The following is a 15,842-nucleotide window of genomic DNA, read 5'->3' as shown; positions in this document are numbered from 1 at the left end:
ATTAGAATGCTTAAATTTTGTCTTGCGTATATTAGGTTCCATATTTTATGGTACATTTAAGTTGACTATTGACCATTACTTCTCATTAATAACAGTATACTTAGAAAAAATTGTTACAAAGCTCCTGAAAATAGAACCCAAGTCTTCAAAAAAAGGGCAGAGCACTTTTACTGCAGACATGCTTTACTGTAAATAAGACAACATTTGTTCAATTCATTCACCTTGAATTTAAAAATTATCCACAACTTTCTAAGGCATTTATTTTCAACAATGTAATAATCACCATGAATCATCAGAGCATGTAAATTCCCTGAATGTACCCACTATTTGAAACCATGTTTGTAAAGAAACAATGATTTTTTTCCTGTCTTTGATATCACAGATAATTATAATTACACATAAATACTGCTCAAAGGTGAGCAGAAAAAATGCAGTATGATACCAGGACTTAGCTTTCATTTCACTTACAATAATTTCCTTCATACGACACTTTGTAAAAAAAAAGTTAATACTTTAAACACAAAATATTCAGATTTCTGAATTTTCTGAATCACCTTTGCTTATAAATTATAGAAGTGAAATTACCTAATTCTTCTCTCACTACATTTCAACACTGAATAACCTCCATGGGTATGAAGATTGTTATGTTCTATAACAGTATATAATATACATTCATATGTGATATGCAGGTATAATATATAATTATGTAATAGAAGTATAATGCATTATTACATTTCATTGGAACCAGTGCCCAGTATAATAATGGTTTACAAGAGTCAAATAAGACTTAGATTTATACCGTCTAAATACACTCAATGAAGTATTTTGATTCACGTCTGGGTACACCTGGGGAAAAGAATACCAATCTCTGAAAAATATCTGAAAACTAGAAGTATATGCTATGCCTCACAATATAGCAACTGACTGCAAACTTCCCTCATTAAAAAAAGCTCAACCAACATTTGAGGACATCTGACAGAAAAATCTTGAAAGTAAATGCGGATTTACGGAAACAGTAACAGATTGCCACATGGAGGCTGGTGCTGGCGGAGGCTGCTCTGAGTGATGAACCATCTAGCAGTGAGAATCTAAGTGTCTTATTAAAGTAGTAAACATGGTATTGCTTGCTTTCTTAAAATCAACTGGAAGGAAGGTTCCAAGGTATCTCCACACTAGCCAACATTTTGAAAGACTTAAAATAGGTCAGAATAACGACTCTTAGAAGGTGAATGGCTTCATAGGAAGACACCAAGGGTTTCCTGTCAAGTTCTGAGCCTCTCCTCCAATTTATCCTGTTTCATCCCAGTAGGTTTCTCTACAGTGTCAGTATTACAGAAGTACTTGAAGGATAGGTTAAAATGGTATCTTCCAATCTAACACTGCCATGCAGCTATACCAAAGTTACATTTTACCCATGTATTCTCACAACACTCTTTTAGAGCCAGTGAAAGCTAGAGCATAGTATCTGAACCTATGAAGAGCAAAAGGACACGTTGACATTTTCTGATTTTTTTTTCCCTCAGGAAATCCAAGGAAAAAATGAGGAAGTGCAAGGGTAGGCTATTAAACTGTGCAGTCAGTTTTGAGAAGAAACAACTATTAAATCATACATTGATTTGTGAGTAGTCAGAAAGTAAAAATTTTCTTTCAGGAATTACAACACTAGTCCTTATTCCAGCAATCTAGGAAAGTAGTAAAGGTAAATACTACCAACACAAACATCTATGCCCCATCTTTATCTTCTCTATTCCCCTAAGTATGAATAAATGTGAAAACTAGAATATTTGCCAAAACAGCCTCCTTTGCCAAATTTACTGATCCCTAAAATGCTCCCCACTGGGAGGTGAAGGCCAGGTTTTAAAATGCAGGCATATTCAAAAGAAACAACAGGACTGTATACTCTTCATTTATTCACATAAACACCTGGCTTGCACATACAGAATAGTAAGTGGTGTATTCACATGGTCAAGTATATAACTCACTGTATCATTAAGGAAATATCTGATAGAACTGTGTAGAAAGTGATCACCTTTGCAAAGAGTTTTTTGTTTTTTCTCAATGAAGTATCCTAAGCACTTCCACAAAAACTTATATCCCAAGAGACAAATGACATGACACCGAAAGAGTTTCTAATCATTACTTTGTCTCAGACTGGAATTCAGTTTGACCTATTACTTTGAAGTTTTCACTGAGCCTTAACCAGGACTGAAACATAACAAGTACTACAGAACTTCTGAAATTTAGAGTACTGGTTTGACCAACCATTTACACCAATTAACACGGATCAATTTAAGGAGGGGAACTGTCTGCAAGAGCTTGCTTGCAAGGCCACAGTTCCTTGTAGCCTTTTCCTATCACCTCCTTCCTCAAGTCATTCCCCGTGTTTTCTCATCAGCGTGGTCCTTCAGTACAGCCCTTCTCCACCCTGACACTATGCCGTTTGCTGTGAACCACCAGTTTCTTGGTCAAAGCTGGTAGATTCTGCACCTGACTATGGTGAGCTTTGAGCCCAAAAAATGACTCCTGTTCTCCAGCAGTGCAGTCCTGTGTGCTGTATGTCCTATTTTAATTTCTGTGCTATCAGCACACTCCTTCTGATCCCTGGCACAGCACAGATACCACTGATGTTTCTAGGGTAGTGCTCCCCAGCTGTTTCACTTCAACTTCTCAACCCTTTAAGATTCAGGCAGCTGAGAAGACAGGATTGTGCTGGAAGCCCAGATGATGGTTAGGTTCTGGCTGAGGAATGAGACCTGAAAGCTAACAATTCTCCCTACATGAAACCCTTACTTGAGGTGTGCCTCCATCATATAAACTTTTTCCATTTTTAGAAGGTGTGTTTTCCAGGGAGACTAGTTCACTGACCATTTCAGTAATCCAAAATGGTTCAAACTAGGTGACACTGAAATAACACACTGCTTGGACAGTAGAGCTAGGAATAAATGGCTGCATGGCATCACCAGCACTTAACCCAGCTCAAAAGAAAAATCACTAGCTCAACTCCAGCTGAAAACTGTACTAGCCAGTTCTTCAAGAAAGAGAAAGCAATTCCCAAATGCAACTCAGCAAATTACAGGACAGTTTTCATCACAGATTTACTCATCTAGGAATCTAAATTTCATAGCAAAGCAATGCAGCTGTATTTTTTAGTGTTAATCTTGTAATTTCTTTAGAATACTATCAAATAGCTATGAGTGTATACAGGCTTGCATAAGCATGTCTGTGTTCACGCGCTGGGAATGGCAGATGTGAGCATGCAGTTGTGCTTCCAGTATGTGCAAGTTGGACAACTGGAACTGGGTATTTGTGCATGATCAGCTTTGAAATTTTGTTTGCTCCAGATGTTTGTTTTTAAATCATACTGCCTCTCTTCACAAATATGCCTGATTTTATGTTCCTTGTGATGTTTCTAAAAACAGCTTGCAAAGAATATTAAAAAGCTTGTTCTAATCTGCAAGCCTCTGCCTTGTTTTATCTCTGCATCCAGTTCAAAACCCAGGAGGAACACTCTACTTACACACAAATCAATATAAATTTTTTATGGGCCTGCCACAGGCACAGTCTCTAAACAACTTTAATTTAAAGCAATGAACTGACACCAAGTTTTAAAATTCATTATGTTATCAATCCTTCTTAATAGAACAATTATCTGCTTTTTATATGGGTAAACTGTTTTTATTTATTGCTATGTTCAATCTAGTTTCAGACAGCCAAAGAAACAGGAATTCTATGCCTTCTTTGGGGACTCTGTTCCATACTTTAACAGACTCTGTATCACGAAGATTTTTCTAATCGGCTCTTGACCAATGCCTAATGTTTTCAATCGACCTTGGATTAAGCTACTTACACATCTATTCTGTCTTGGTTTAAACCTTTTGCACACAATGATAGGATGGACAAGCTAGCTTTACTTGCAAAAAAAAAGCAGTTTATGTTTAACAAAGCGATATTTGTAAGTTTGGATCAAATTTGGTGAATACTATCAGCTAAATAAAAATCTGGGGAAAAAATTCACATGTAGCCATAAACCTTTTGGGAAAACCTCTTGGGAATTTCCCACCCTCGCCACAGCCTCCAAAGAGCTCCAGAATAGTTAGCAAAATCACAGGGGGAAAAAGAGGTGGCAGAAATGCTTTATTTTTGATAGCCCAAATTATTAAGGCATCATTTGGAATATTTGAGACTGAGGTCCAAACCACCATGCTTGTTTTGAAGCAAGGCTTTTATGCAAGATAGATCTGCTGGTGAATGTATCAACACTAATAGCAGGCACAAGTTTTAGAAGAGGTGAAGAGGTTGTTGGATTCAAATTTACCCAATCAAGTTGTGTCTTCACTGACCACATAAAGGGATCTAGAGAGATAAGAAGAATCAAAAACATTGCTCTCTTTTCTATTTATATTAGGAAAAAAAAGCGTATCTGAAGAAAAATAACCTGAAACACAGGCGCTTAATTGGAAGTATATATCTGGAAACAGCCATGCTGACACAATCTTCAGGATTACATTGGCAAGCAAATTAGGCATGAGCTTGAAATACAGCATGACAGCTAAATAGATCAATGTAATTTTTACTGCATGGGCAGACACTTCGTATCTGTAAGTTAGGCAATACTGGTGTCTTTAAAAGAGATTTTGGTCCAACATGGGATTAATTTTTGGGCAGAACGTTACTAGAAAGAGCTGTGGGAAGTACAAGGAAGAGGAGCAAAAATAATTGCAAATTCGCAGTGACTAAGAGAACATAAATATGCCCTACTTCAGGTGTTATATATAAAAAGTTAAGTATATATAAATTTACTAACCTACAACAGGTAAATGTTATATACTGGTGGTAGGCTCTTAATCAACTGAACAGTAAAGTTAACTGTATAAGTCTTATTTTGCCCCTCATTTCTAACCAATCCCATAGCATCAAATTTTACGTATTGTCATTATTACAATTTGGAAAAAAATGAGCATACCTATGCTCTGCAGTTACTTTTGAGTTCTGTTATCTCAATTTTTTGGATGAAGAATTGAGAAATGTAACTTCATGGGCTAAGGGACTTGCCCAGAGTCAGGCAGGAGGTTTGTGATGTGCTCTATAAAACTGCAAATTTTCCTTATAAATACGCAGTACACAGGCTGCAACAAAAAAAGAGAGAGTTACAAAGCTGCTGCACTTTGCTTGTACAACAGACCTGAGAAGACCTGGGCAAATTACCATACGTAGTTTGTCAAAAAGTCATATAGATGTGACTTCTGTCATGTAAGTACTTTCATGGGGAGAAAACAGAAGTAGTTTAAAGGTCATGAAAAAAAATATTGTTGCTCTATAAAACTATGTAACATTGAATTAGAACCATGGCATGGGTTTTTTAACACTGAACCTGATCAGGCATTTGAAGAGGCAGAAATTTTATTAATTTTCCATCTCTTGATGACTTCCTTATAAGACAAACTGCAGTAAACACACCAGAAAGGAGTAAATCAATGAAATTCGATGGCCAACGCCATAAGAAGGTAAACTACATGATCTAATGGCCACTGCTGACCATAAAATTGTTTAGCCTAGGCTCACAGAGAACAGTTCAAGTCCAATCATTCCTTCCACTCACGGAGAGGCAGGGCTTGGGTCAAGACAACATGGTGGAAACACAAATGTGGATTAGTACACTCAGTATCCTCAGGATTATGTAAAATTGTCTAAATGTTTAAAACGTATTTTTACATTTAATGAATCCAAACTTTTTTAGCTGACAGTAGATTCCTTTTCTTATCCCATAATTATTAAAGATCATAAAGATATACTTAGAATTTATGGTTGTTGAAGTAATTTGGCTGTTTTACAATGCACCCGAGGCATGCAGATATATCTTTACAGTCACACACCCTGAACTGTGTGAGCACCTGGCTGTGCTTGTTACAGAGTGAGGGTGAAGAAAGTGCATTTTAAGTTACTGTTACAGAGAAGGAAGTGGGAAACACATTTAAACAGAACAAAAAGAAATAGTTTTAAACAAAGCTGAATTCTAGGACTGTCACTGTTGGTGGGAAGTTAATGAGTTTATTTGCCTATTCAGTTAATACTTCAACTTTTTTCCCCCATGTAACAGAAAGATGATACTGTTTAGTTAACTCTCTATAAGAAACTATTACATCCTATTTAAAGGCAATCCTAGCATATCTTAGGACACATGGAGGAAAATATAAAGAAAATATTCTCCAGTAAGTAGAAGCATAATTACCAATCAATATTCAGCAAAACTTCAACCATCATTTTACTTTACTTATTATGTACAGAGTAGCAAAACCTTGCCACTTGTCCCTGAAATATTTTTATTTCCCCTCCCAATATGGAAGTGTCAGGTCCTGGAAAGAAACACGCGAGGCAAGAAAAACATCTTTGATTGTCACAACTTAAAGAAAAATCTAGGGTTTGCTGAGGAAATTCCAGCTCAGACATCCTGAACAACAGCCCTGGAGAGCTGCTGCCTGAGTAACACACAAAGCTGTTGGTCCCAGTCAGTACCATTACTCAGTTACTCTAAGCCTGATGGAAGATTTCCACTACTCCATAACTATCCCCAACAACTGAAGTCCCAGAACTAGGCAAGAGACAGCTGGCTTTTCTTCCTTAAAACATCAACTTAAAAGTAACAACTGTGGCACCAAGACCATTCCAGAAGGTATAGCAAATTTTAAAATATGCAGTAAAGAAAAACTCTAGAAACATACGATGGGAGCAAAAATATGAAAAGTTTTGTTGTTAAAGTTCTACTTAAAAATGAATCTAAAAAAGATACCAAACTGAAGTATCATCCATTAAAAACACAAACTAGCCTTTTCTACATAATCCTGAAGCTTATAACATATTCCTTGCCATTCCCACCATCTCTTTTCTGCTTTTGCAATCAGCACAAATATATTGTTCATATATTTATTAAGATTTTTTTAAGTATTTTGAGGATAGCTAAGTGAGCTGTCATACATCATTTCTGCTGAGTTCCTGTAATGGTCCTGAATTCCTCAAAATTGAAATCAGGTCTGTGAATGTAAAAGACATAAACAGTCAGCCCTGATGACTAAAAAAGGCGAATGAGGTAACGGTAATGCCGGTGAAGCTGTTTGTCTCCAATGTACCATAAATAGTGAAGTGAAATTAAAATTTTTCAATCAACATCAGTTATGCACATGCATGCATGCACACACACGCATATGAAAAAACTGCCTGATGAGAAGCAGACAGGATCAGAAGTTCAAGCAGAGGTTCTTGCAAAAAAAATTGTTGGGATTTTTTATATTGTTGTTGTTCCTATATTGTGGGATCTCCTAGCTGCAGGAAACGATGGATTGGAGTACAGACTTCCTTAATTTCCTGCAAACTTCCCCCATGCAGAAGTCACTTTTTTCTGCCATATATCTAGTCCTACTGACGCTTCCCCCACTGCATTTACATTCAATGACCAAAAGAAGATAGCATGTATCACTAACAGCCATATCTGCTCCCTGTATTGAAATGTACTGATCAAACACATAGACACCCCACTGTTATTTCCACAACTATAACTGCTTTTCCCCATACATGGAGAAAATAAGTATAAATACATACATAATAAATAGGTATACATATTTAAAATAATAGAGTTTTCCCAAGAACTTCCTTCCCTTAGAAATCAAAGTATTTTTCAACTATTAATTAAGATCTAAAAAACTGTAAATGATTAGTAAGGTAAGACACGGACAGTGATTTGTCCAAGGTTAAGGAAGAAATCTGTGGCACAGTAAGGAATTCCTATTAGATTTCTTGCCTCTTCATCTTGTTCCTTAAAACCGTTCTTCTAGGAGATTGATCGCAATTAGTCTCCATGGAACCACGACACCATTTAATGAATCATACAACAGGAAAAGCCTATCTCTGAAAAAAATGTCTTTCCTGTTTCAGTAGTATATTTGTAATGCATACTGACAGGAGAAGACCGGAAAAAGGGACATTTCTCTGGAGTGGGTTGATTAATTAACATAGATTGCCTGAATTCAGTCCAAGAAATCTATGCCAAGGAGGTATCCTGTACTGCCTTTCCTGAGTTTGGAGCAGTCCCCCAAACACATTATCTCTAGAGCACAGAAGGAAATAATGAAGCCAGGTATGAAATTGGCCTTTCTGAGCAATAAAGACATCCTTGATGCAGCTCATAGGCCAAAGGACAGAAATAGTCTTTATCAGCTCAGGAAATGGGGATGAGGAGAATGCACAATATAAACATCATCAAAACTAAGAATAGTTGTTTTGTCTGGAAGAGGTGTTTTACACAGTTTCTATAGTTATATTGTTTCCTGTTTGATGAGAGATGATTCCAAAGTGTAGGCTTATATCCAAATCCCCAATTCGCTAAGGCTTAGAAGGGGTCAGAAATGAGGTTTATTTCACAGAGGTTCCTGCTAGTTAATAAATTCTACAAAGGTTGGTTTGTTAGAGACAGTTGAATGCATTATGTTTTTTCTTTAGAAAAAAAAATCATATTACAAACACTCTTTTGACTATAAAAAACAACTGGCAGCTTTTAAAAGTCAATGTTAGACACTATATAATGCAGAAGTTGGGAATATTATTATTTGAGTTTCCTAAACCGTATAAAATAGCTGATAGTAGAAAACATTTAGGCAAGATTGCATTGCATCCATTAGCTTTTTCTACATAATCAGTATAAGTTGGTATCCGTTATGTTCTATAATGCAACTCAGAATAAATTACTCAGTGGGTCCCAGAAACCCGCATGCTGCTGCTCTTCAGAAAAGTCCATTACTCTTTGGCAAAGTAGTTCAAGACTAACACAGATGCTAAAGCTTCTTAGAATTTTGTCCCTTCACTGAACTGTATTGTCCCTGTGCCATCTAGCACCCTCCACAATCTGGGACCCTATTAAACATCTCCCCCCCATCATTTTTTGCCCACAAAAGTACTTTCTGTGTTCTACATGTCTCATTTTCTTAAAAATTCTATTTCTTAAAAATTTCTATGTCACCACTTCTCCAGATCTCTATGGAAAGGGCTAAGCACCACAGACCTGAGTGAGAAGATACTAAGATTAATCACAGGTTAAGAACATAATCCAAGTTGGAAAGGACCTCAGGGGGTCTCCAGTCCAAGCTCTTGCCCAAATTAGGGTCAGGCCTGAGGTCAGACCAGGCTGCTCATCGCTTTTTCAGTTGTTTCTTGAAAACCTCCAAGAACAGAGCCTGCACAACCTCTCTGGGCAACCTGCTCCACTGCCTGGCTGTTGTCATGATGAAACAGACTTTCCCGATATCCAGTCTGAATCTCTCTTGTTTCTCATCCTCCCACCATGTACTACTGTGAAAAGCCTGGCCCTTCATGTTGATAACCTCCCTGTAGGTGCTGGGGGGTTGCTGCCAGGCCTCCTTGAGGCCACTGTTTCCCCAGGCTGGACAAGCCCCTGTTCCTCAGCCTCTCCAGCTGAGGTGCTCCAGCTCCTGATCATCTTCAGAGCCCAGCCCTGAACTAAGGATGATTAGGCCGACTTCAAATACAGAGCCAGAGGAGATTCATTGGTACAGCCCTGCAATCAGATGAAGGAGCCTGTGAAGAATGAGTGCAGTACAGTGCCAGGCCTTTGGGACTCAAGCGAAGATCACTTACAGTATTACATCTTCTGTATATATGCTATTCAAGTATACGTGTATGTACACAACAAGTCAGCTTTAGAATAACTTCACAACAGAATATACTGAATGGTTTATATGAAACATTATCCTAACGAAATCACTCAGCTACCACAGAAGCACATTTTTTCTTCAAAATGGTCTTACAATCTTTTATACAGTCACTCTTAGACATGATGAACTCTCTTTTACACATCTGTTCTTGAATCCAAGATATCTTGCTAATAGTAACAGCAGCGTATATGTGCAAAGATTTTTCAGTGAATGCTTGAAGAAGAGATATCAAAATACAAGCTCCATATCTCTCCTACCGTCAATACATATTTTGAAAACAAAAATGAATAGAAATATTTTTTTTATAATGCAACTTCTTCCACTCCTGTTCCACCAGTGCCTTACAATGTGCTTATGGGCACACATTATATCTCAAGGCTGGGGATTATAAAAAATGCAAGGGGGAAAGCATTAAATAGGTGTGGAAAGTACCAAGTTCAATAAGCATATCAAAAGCTATTTAAACAAAGAAGGGGTATGAATCACCAAGTCCAACGTTAAAAATGTAGCCTACATTAAAGTCAATGGCAAAATCCCTCAGAATTTCAAGATGCAAGATCTACAAGTGCGGATTCATATACAGATTTGAACCCACTCTCTAAGTGGTGACATGCCTGGGGGAGGACTACTCCAAACCAATATGCTAGACACAGAGGCCAATCATGATACTTAGAGGTGAAATCTGCCAGCATGCTCTCACTCAGTAGGTGTATGTCACTGCACTCACAGCTTTACTTGGCAGCACAAGTCTGACTTCTATCAAGAGCATCAAGTGTGATGTCCAATTCAGTTACTAAAAGGCATGTTAAAATCTGGCTTATATGGTTAAGAAGTAATAGTCACCCGTTTTTATTTTGGGATCAGAGTCTCCCCAGTCTCTTTAAGGAGAGACATTTTTAGTCTATTCAGTTTCAACATTCTCATTAGTATCTTTATTAAGCAACCTTGAGCCAGAAACTGAGAGCTTAGTAAAAATGTTCTCTACCACATATAATAGATTCAAATGCAATCACATTGTTTTAAAAAAAAAAAGTTACTATTTTAAATAGCTATTGAGAAACAGTTTATCTACTGGAGGTCTTCTCCGCACACTCTACCCTGTACTCTTCAGATATATCATTGACCAGGACAATTCCAGGTTACTTCCAGTACCTACCATCAACAGTGGCCAAACTCACTTACGTACTTCAATTTTGGGACAGAGTAATGCACTGTCACTATCAGTATATCAACACAGCGATATCAATAGGTCCATTCTGCTCACACTGAATGAGTGTCCTTCAGCCTATCCACCCCTGTCTCTCTCCTCCTTATCCTGTCATGCCAGGAAAGGAAGGAATTCTCCTTTTCCTGCTCAAATATCCAATAATCATTTCAGCCATCTGCTTCAATACAAGAAACTCTTCATAGAAGCCCATCTAAATGGCAAACCATTAGAGATTACAATGATTTATTTTAGTTTAGTGCAGTGTCACTGGTTTAATAAAATAAAAAATAACCAAGGATTTGGGAAGTACTATGGCTCACCTATGTAAAAACTCACTCTCTTGCCAATACATTCTATCGCTGCTGACAGACATTAGAACATTCCTTTCATCTCCTTCCTCTTCTTGCAGTTTAACCTACCCCCTTAAGGAGTATTTGCTTTCTCTAAGATAGATTATACATTGTATGCAACATGAAAACCTTACACACTTTCTCTACCATCTGCAAGGCTTTTCTGCCCACTTCTTTAAAAAGAATTAAATCAACCCCTTTATTAGTCTTTTCATTTTGGATAAATAAACCAGGATTACTTTTCTGTTAGAAACGAACACAAAAGGATTACTATTTCCAGATATGTGCATCTAAATTAGAGAGGCACTTTTGAATACAATCAACCAAATATCCAAGCCTAGTGGGACCAAATGTGGAATGCAAACTGTGATAAAGAGCAAATATGAAGCATACACATACACGCACACAAAACACCCCCTCTATTCATGCAGAAAACATGATCTAATATGGGATTGATTTCTTTCAAATAATTCTTTCTTCATCCCAGTGTGGTTCCAGGATGTGCAAATTAAGATAAATTTTATGGGTCAAATTCTTCTTACCACTATATGTGCTCAAGTCAACTGAAATTGATGACAACTGGATGCTGTGTCAGAGGATGGAATTTGGCACAGAAAATCACAATGTAAGGAGAAGATGTTATAAAAATAAAAAGGACATGGTGCTTTGCATGAGGGAAGAAACAATCCTGTATGCAGCTTGGAAAAGAGAAAAGCATAGAGAAGCAGAAAAAGTTGACCCAATAGCTAGCAGATTATCAGATAAGGCTCAGTTGTCAAAACAGAGCCAACTGCAAGGATCTGAATGAGAATTTTCATAATGGCTTTAGAGGAACCTACCCCTGTTTCATGTCTAACTCTAGTGGAAGTAAAGCTACGCTAGCTCTAAGTCCTGATCCACCTAGAGCTTAAAAGAGGAAAGATTAGTTTATCACTTCTGTATTCTTTGGAAATCCAAAATAGATATTTAAGACTTCATCATTGCAGAGCTTCATGTCTAATCTCATTAAACAAACTAGTGTGATGAAACCTTCAGTATGAACTTCCCTCTTTTTTTTTTTTATAATAGAAATGTCCCTAAAAGAAGCCTGTGTAACTTGCAAAATAGACCTAAATCAAAAACAGATTCACATATTCGTGTAGATGATTGAGCAGTAATATTTCTAGCAGTGGGAGTTTGCAAATATTATCAAATCCATGTTCATGTTTTATGACAACTGACCGATGAAAACCAGAAGCTATTCCGACACACATTTTAACCCATTTTTCTGCTACCGGAATGAATATGAGCACAAATGTCTTACTGGTTAAACTTTTGTTCATTTGAGTGAAATGTGAAGATGTGTCATGTCCTCAGCTGAGTTCCAGAACTACTCAGGATGTCATGTAGCATTTAATTTCAAGCTCCATTTAGAAAAAAGAATTAAACATCTAACCTGGAACAGCTATCCTCCCAGCTGTTGGATGATTCATTTCCATCACAAGTCCATTGTGCAGCACCTAGAAAAAAAAACCCAAAATATGTATGCAATAAAAAAATATAATCAGTTCCTAAACTCAAGAGGAAGAGAGATAAATATTATTGTGTTCTTTCACAGAAAATCTGAAAATACAGGGGGCTACTATTCAAGCAATTTAATTTGTAAAACGAAAGCCCTGATGTTTGACACTACCCTCTATTCTATGCATCTAAATAAATGCTTCAGTAAGCCTTCTGAAGTCTAACGTATCTTTAAGCTTTTATATCCAATACCAAACATAAGAAACTGAGCTGCAAGCACGTCATGCTTTCAACCACCATCAGACAACTATTACCAACATGGAATGAGAATTAAAACCTTCACCCATTTTCACTTTTAATCTGCAAAATGTATTGAAGACCTATACACAACTTATGCTCTAGTGGGTTTTTTCACTGTTTGTTGTTTTTGAGCTCGTGATGGGCCACACCATCAAATGCTCTCTTAGTAGACAAACTAGTTGCAAACATTCAGGAAAGATGCCTTAATTTTGATGTTATTTCTGTTCTTTTGAGTGGGTATGCCATGCTTCAGCTCTGTGTATATCTGTATGGAATGATTATTCATCACAATTTCCAGTTCCTTGTAATTAACCTCAAGCAGAAAACAATGTATAGTACCAAAATTCTCAAGTAACAGAGAAAAAGAAACTCATAATAGCAAACTCACTGCTATTGTTAACAGAATTCTGCATCCAAAGCCAAGAAGTAATCTTTATCACTTCCTTACCTATTATTCTGCCATCCTTCTAACACTGTTATCGTAATCACATAATCAGAATTCTTAAAAATGATTTTGTTATTGAAGTATCCTCTACAAATAAAAAGCCTCCCATCAACCAATTATTTTCATATCCAATGTAACAATAAATCTGAAATAAAATGGAGTGTCTTGCCAATGTATCAGCTATAGAAATGAAAGATGGGCAAAGATTGTTAAGTGATCACTTAATACATCTAGCTCTTCACCTTACGCTGCAAACAACACTAGCAACCTTGACTATTAATGACAGGTGTTAGTCTAATTATTCTTGAAAATTTCCAGTTAACAACACAACAATTTTCTTATGTAGTCTGCACCATATTCTCTAGGGTTTTTTTAATTGTTAATTTTTTTCTCCTAATACATAATCTAAATAACTTTGCTTTGCATTAAACATCTTTATTCTTGTCTTTTCCCCAACTGGACACAGAAAACCAATCACTAGCATCTTTATAACATTCTTTTACGTAGTGGAAGATTGTAATCACATCCTCCCTCAGTCTGCTCTTTTCTAGACTAAACAAAGCTAATTCCTTTAGCCATTCTTTCCAGGTCAAATTTTGTGAACCTTTTATCTGTGTAGAAGAGCATGCTTAAGAAATTCCCATTCCTGAACAGGTGGTGTCAAAAGGTCAGGTCAGCTTTGTCTTAGCTTGTGGGGTGAGCCTATTTAGCTGACATTTAGAAATCAAGATATTTCTGATAATAGATGCTGGTGGAAGAATATCTGTCACTGGTCTAACTGTTTGGCGCTGTACCAAATCATTAGTTCTATTTCTCTTTTGGAAGGTTAACACCAGTTTTGGTAGACATTCAAGTGAGACATTGAGATTTTTTTTCCAAATGACAGAATTGGAAGATATAATTGCTTGTTTTAACTCATATTTAGAATCTTTCCAGTTATGCCCTTAATCCAACAGCCTTGAAAGTCTGGCCTCCTTTCTCTGTAACTTACTTACATAGGCTTTCCTTATGCATTTAATTGATTACTTGTGACCTAAATGCAAGAAAACACACTTATCTGAATTTGAAATCAATAGCACAGTCAGGTGCGTAAGCACTTTTTTAGATGGCAAATGAAAGGCTGCACCTAAACGTGGCACCACTTGGTTAAAATAAAACATACAGATTCTCTAGTGGCTACTCAGGACTCCACAAAATTCATACATCCTATGTTCTGTGTCTCTACATTCTTATTCTGGTAAAGCTTTTAAAAGGTTTCCTTCTGTTAGACTCAAATTCCATCTCCCTTTTCTTTACAGAATGACCTAAGAAAAAACCTGCAGTATATTTGAGGATCACCAGTCCAACTTCTATTCCCTTTTAAAAGAATTGTGAAAGATGCAATCAAGCTTCCTTTTCATTTTCATGACAAGTATGGTGTTGATTTTCCCTCTCAGACACATTATTTTCTCAAAAACACTGCAATTGTCATTACTCTTATTACTTTTATTTTCTACAGTTATTAAGCCTATATTGGTATACTCAGTTCCATCTTTTCTCTTGAATAAAACAACTCCCAAGCAATTAATCTGGCCAAAGACTGGGTTTAAGCCCCCATATCAGCAACACTGTTTAAAAGAACTGTGCGATTTCCTGTTTTATGTGTTCTACTATTAGGATTCCTCAAAAGAAATTGAAAAAAACAACTTTACTGACCTCCTCAGTTGCATTCTATGAAGGAAACACATAAGATTACTGCGTCCCAGACTTTGGGAGAACGCAATGTTCCCATCCATTATCATCAAAGACAAGGAAAGTCTGAGGACAGGGAGACAGAACTTGAAGGTCTTCTCCATTGACTTGTACCACTCAAACAGTCATGACCCTTTTGATGTGGTAGAGTCTCTATCCCCTTTGTATTCACCTTAGCTCAGCATAAGGAACTGATGAATCAAAAGGATAATTAAAAAGATGGCAGCCATCAGTAGATCCATTTTCCAATTTTTTTTTCATATGGCTTACTTTCCAGGATAGAAATACTCTATTACTATATTATCTGTTACCATTTCAGAATTTGTGAATCAAATTAATGTTTGGGTGGCATTTTATACTGATTATAATGAGATCGTTTTAAAGGAATCCGAATGAGTGTCTTCTGTCTTTCAGTAATAACCTTTTCATGCCATTTCATTTTATTCCAAATACAGTCATCTTGTAGATTAAAGAAGGAACTTCTCTTGCCTGTTTACTGGTAAATGAAAAGAAAACCTGGTGTCACCATTTTGTACTCTTATCTCAACAATAGTACTAGCAGTGTCCTGCTGTTATTTGTGACTTTTTCA

At 36.8% G+C, this 15,842-nt stretch overlaps 1 protein-coding gene across 3 annotated transcripts in view; it reads right to left on the bottom strand.

Moving 5' to 3' along the window:
- SUGCT (succinyl-CoA:glutarate-CoA transferase) overlaps window positions 1–15,842 on the bottom strand; it is a 333,594-nt gene that overhangs the window by 45,721 nt on the left and 272,031 nt on the right. For all 3 annotated transcript variants that reach the window (XM_075083703.1, XM_075083702.1, XM_075083704.1), the window contains one exon: window positions 12,712–12,775. In XM_075083703.1, the coding sequence (XP_074939804.1) occupies window positions 12,712–12,775 (64 nt within the window). Of the gene's footprint in view, window positions 1–12,711; window positions 12,776–15,842 lie in introns of those variants that run through there.

The sequence above is a fragment of the Phalacrocorax aristotelis genome, chromosome 2, assembly GCF_949628215.1.
Source record: "Phalacrocorax aristotelis chromosome 2, bGulAri2.1, whole genome shotgun sequence".
In the NCBI taxonomy this organism is placed as follows: domain Eukaryota; kingdom Metazoa; phylum Chordata; class Aves; order Suliformes; family Phalacrocoracidae; genus Phalacrocorax; species Phalacrocorax aristotelis.
Note: the sequence above shows the minus strand (reverse complement) of the source record. Positions and strands in the feature narration are given on the sequence as shown.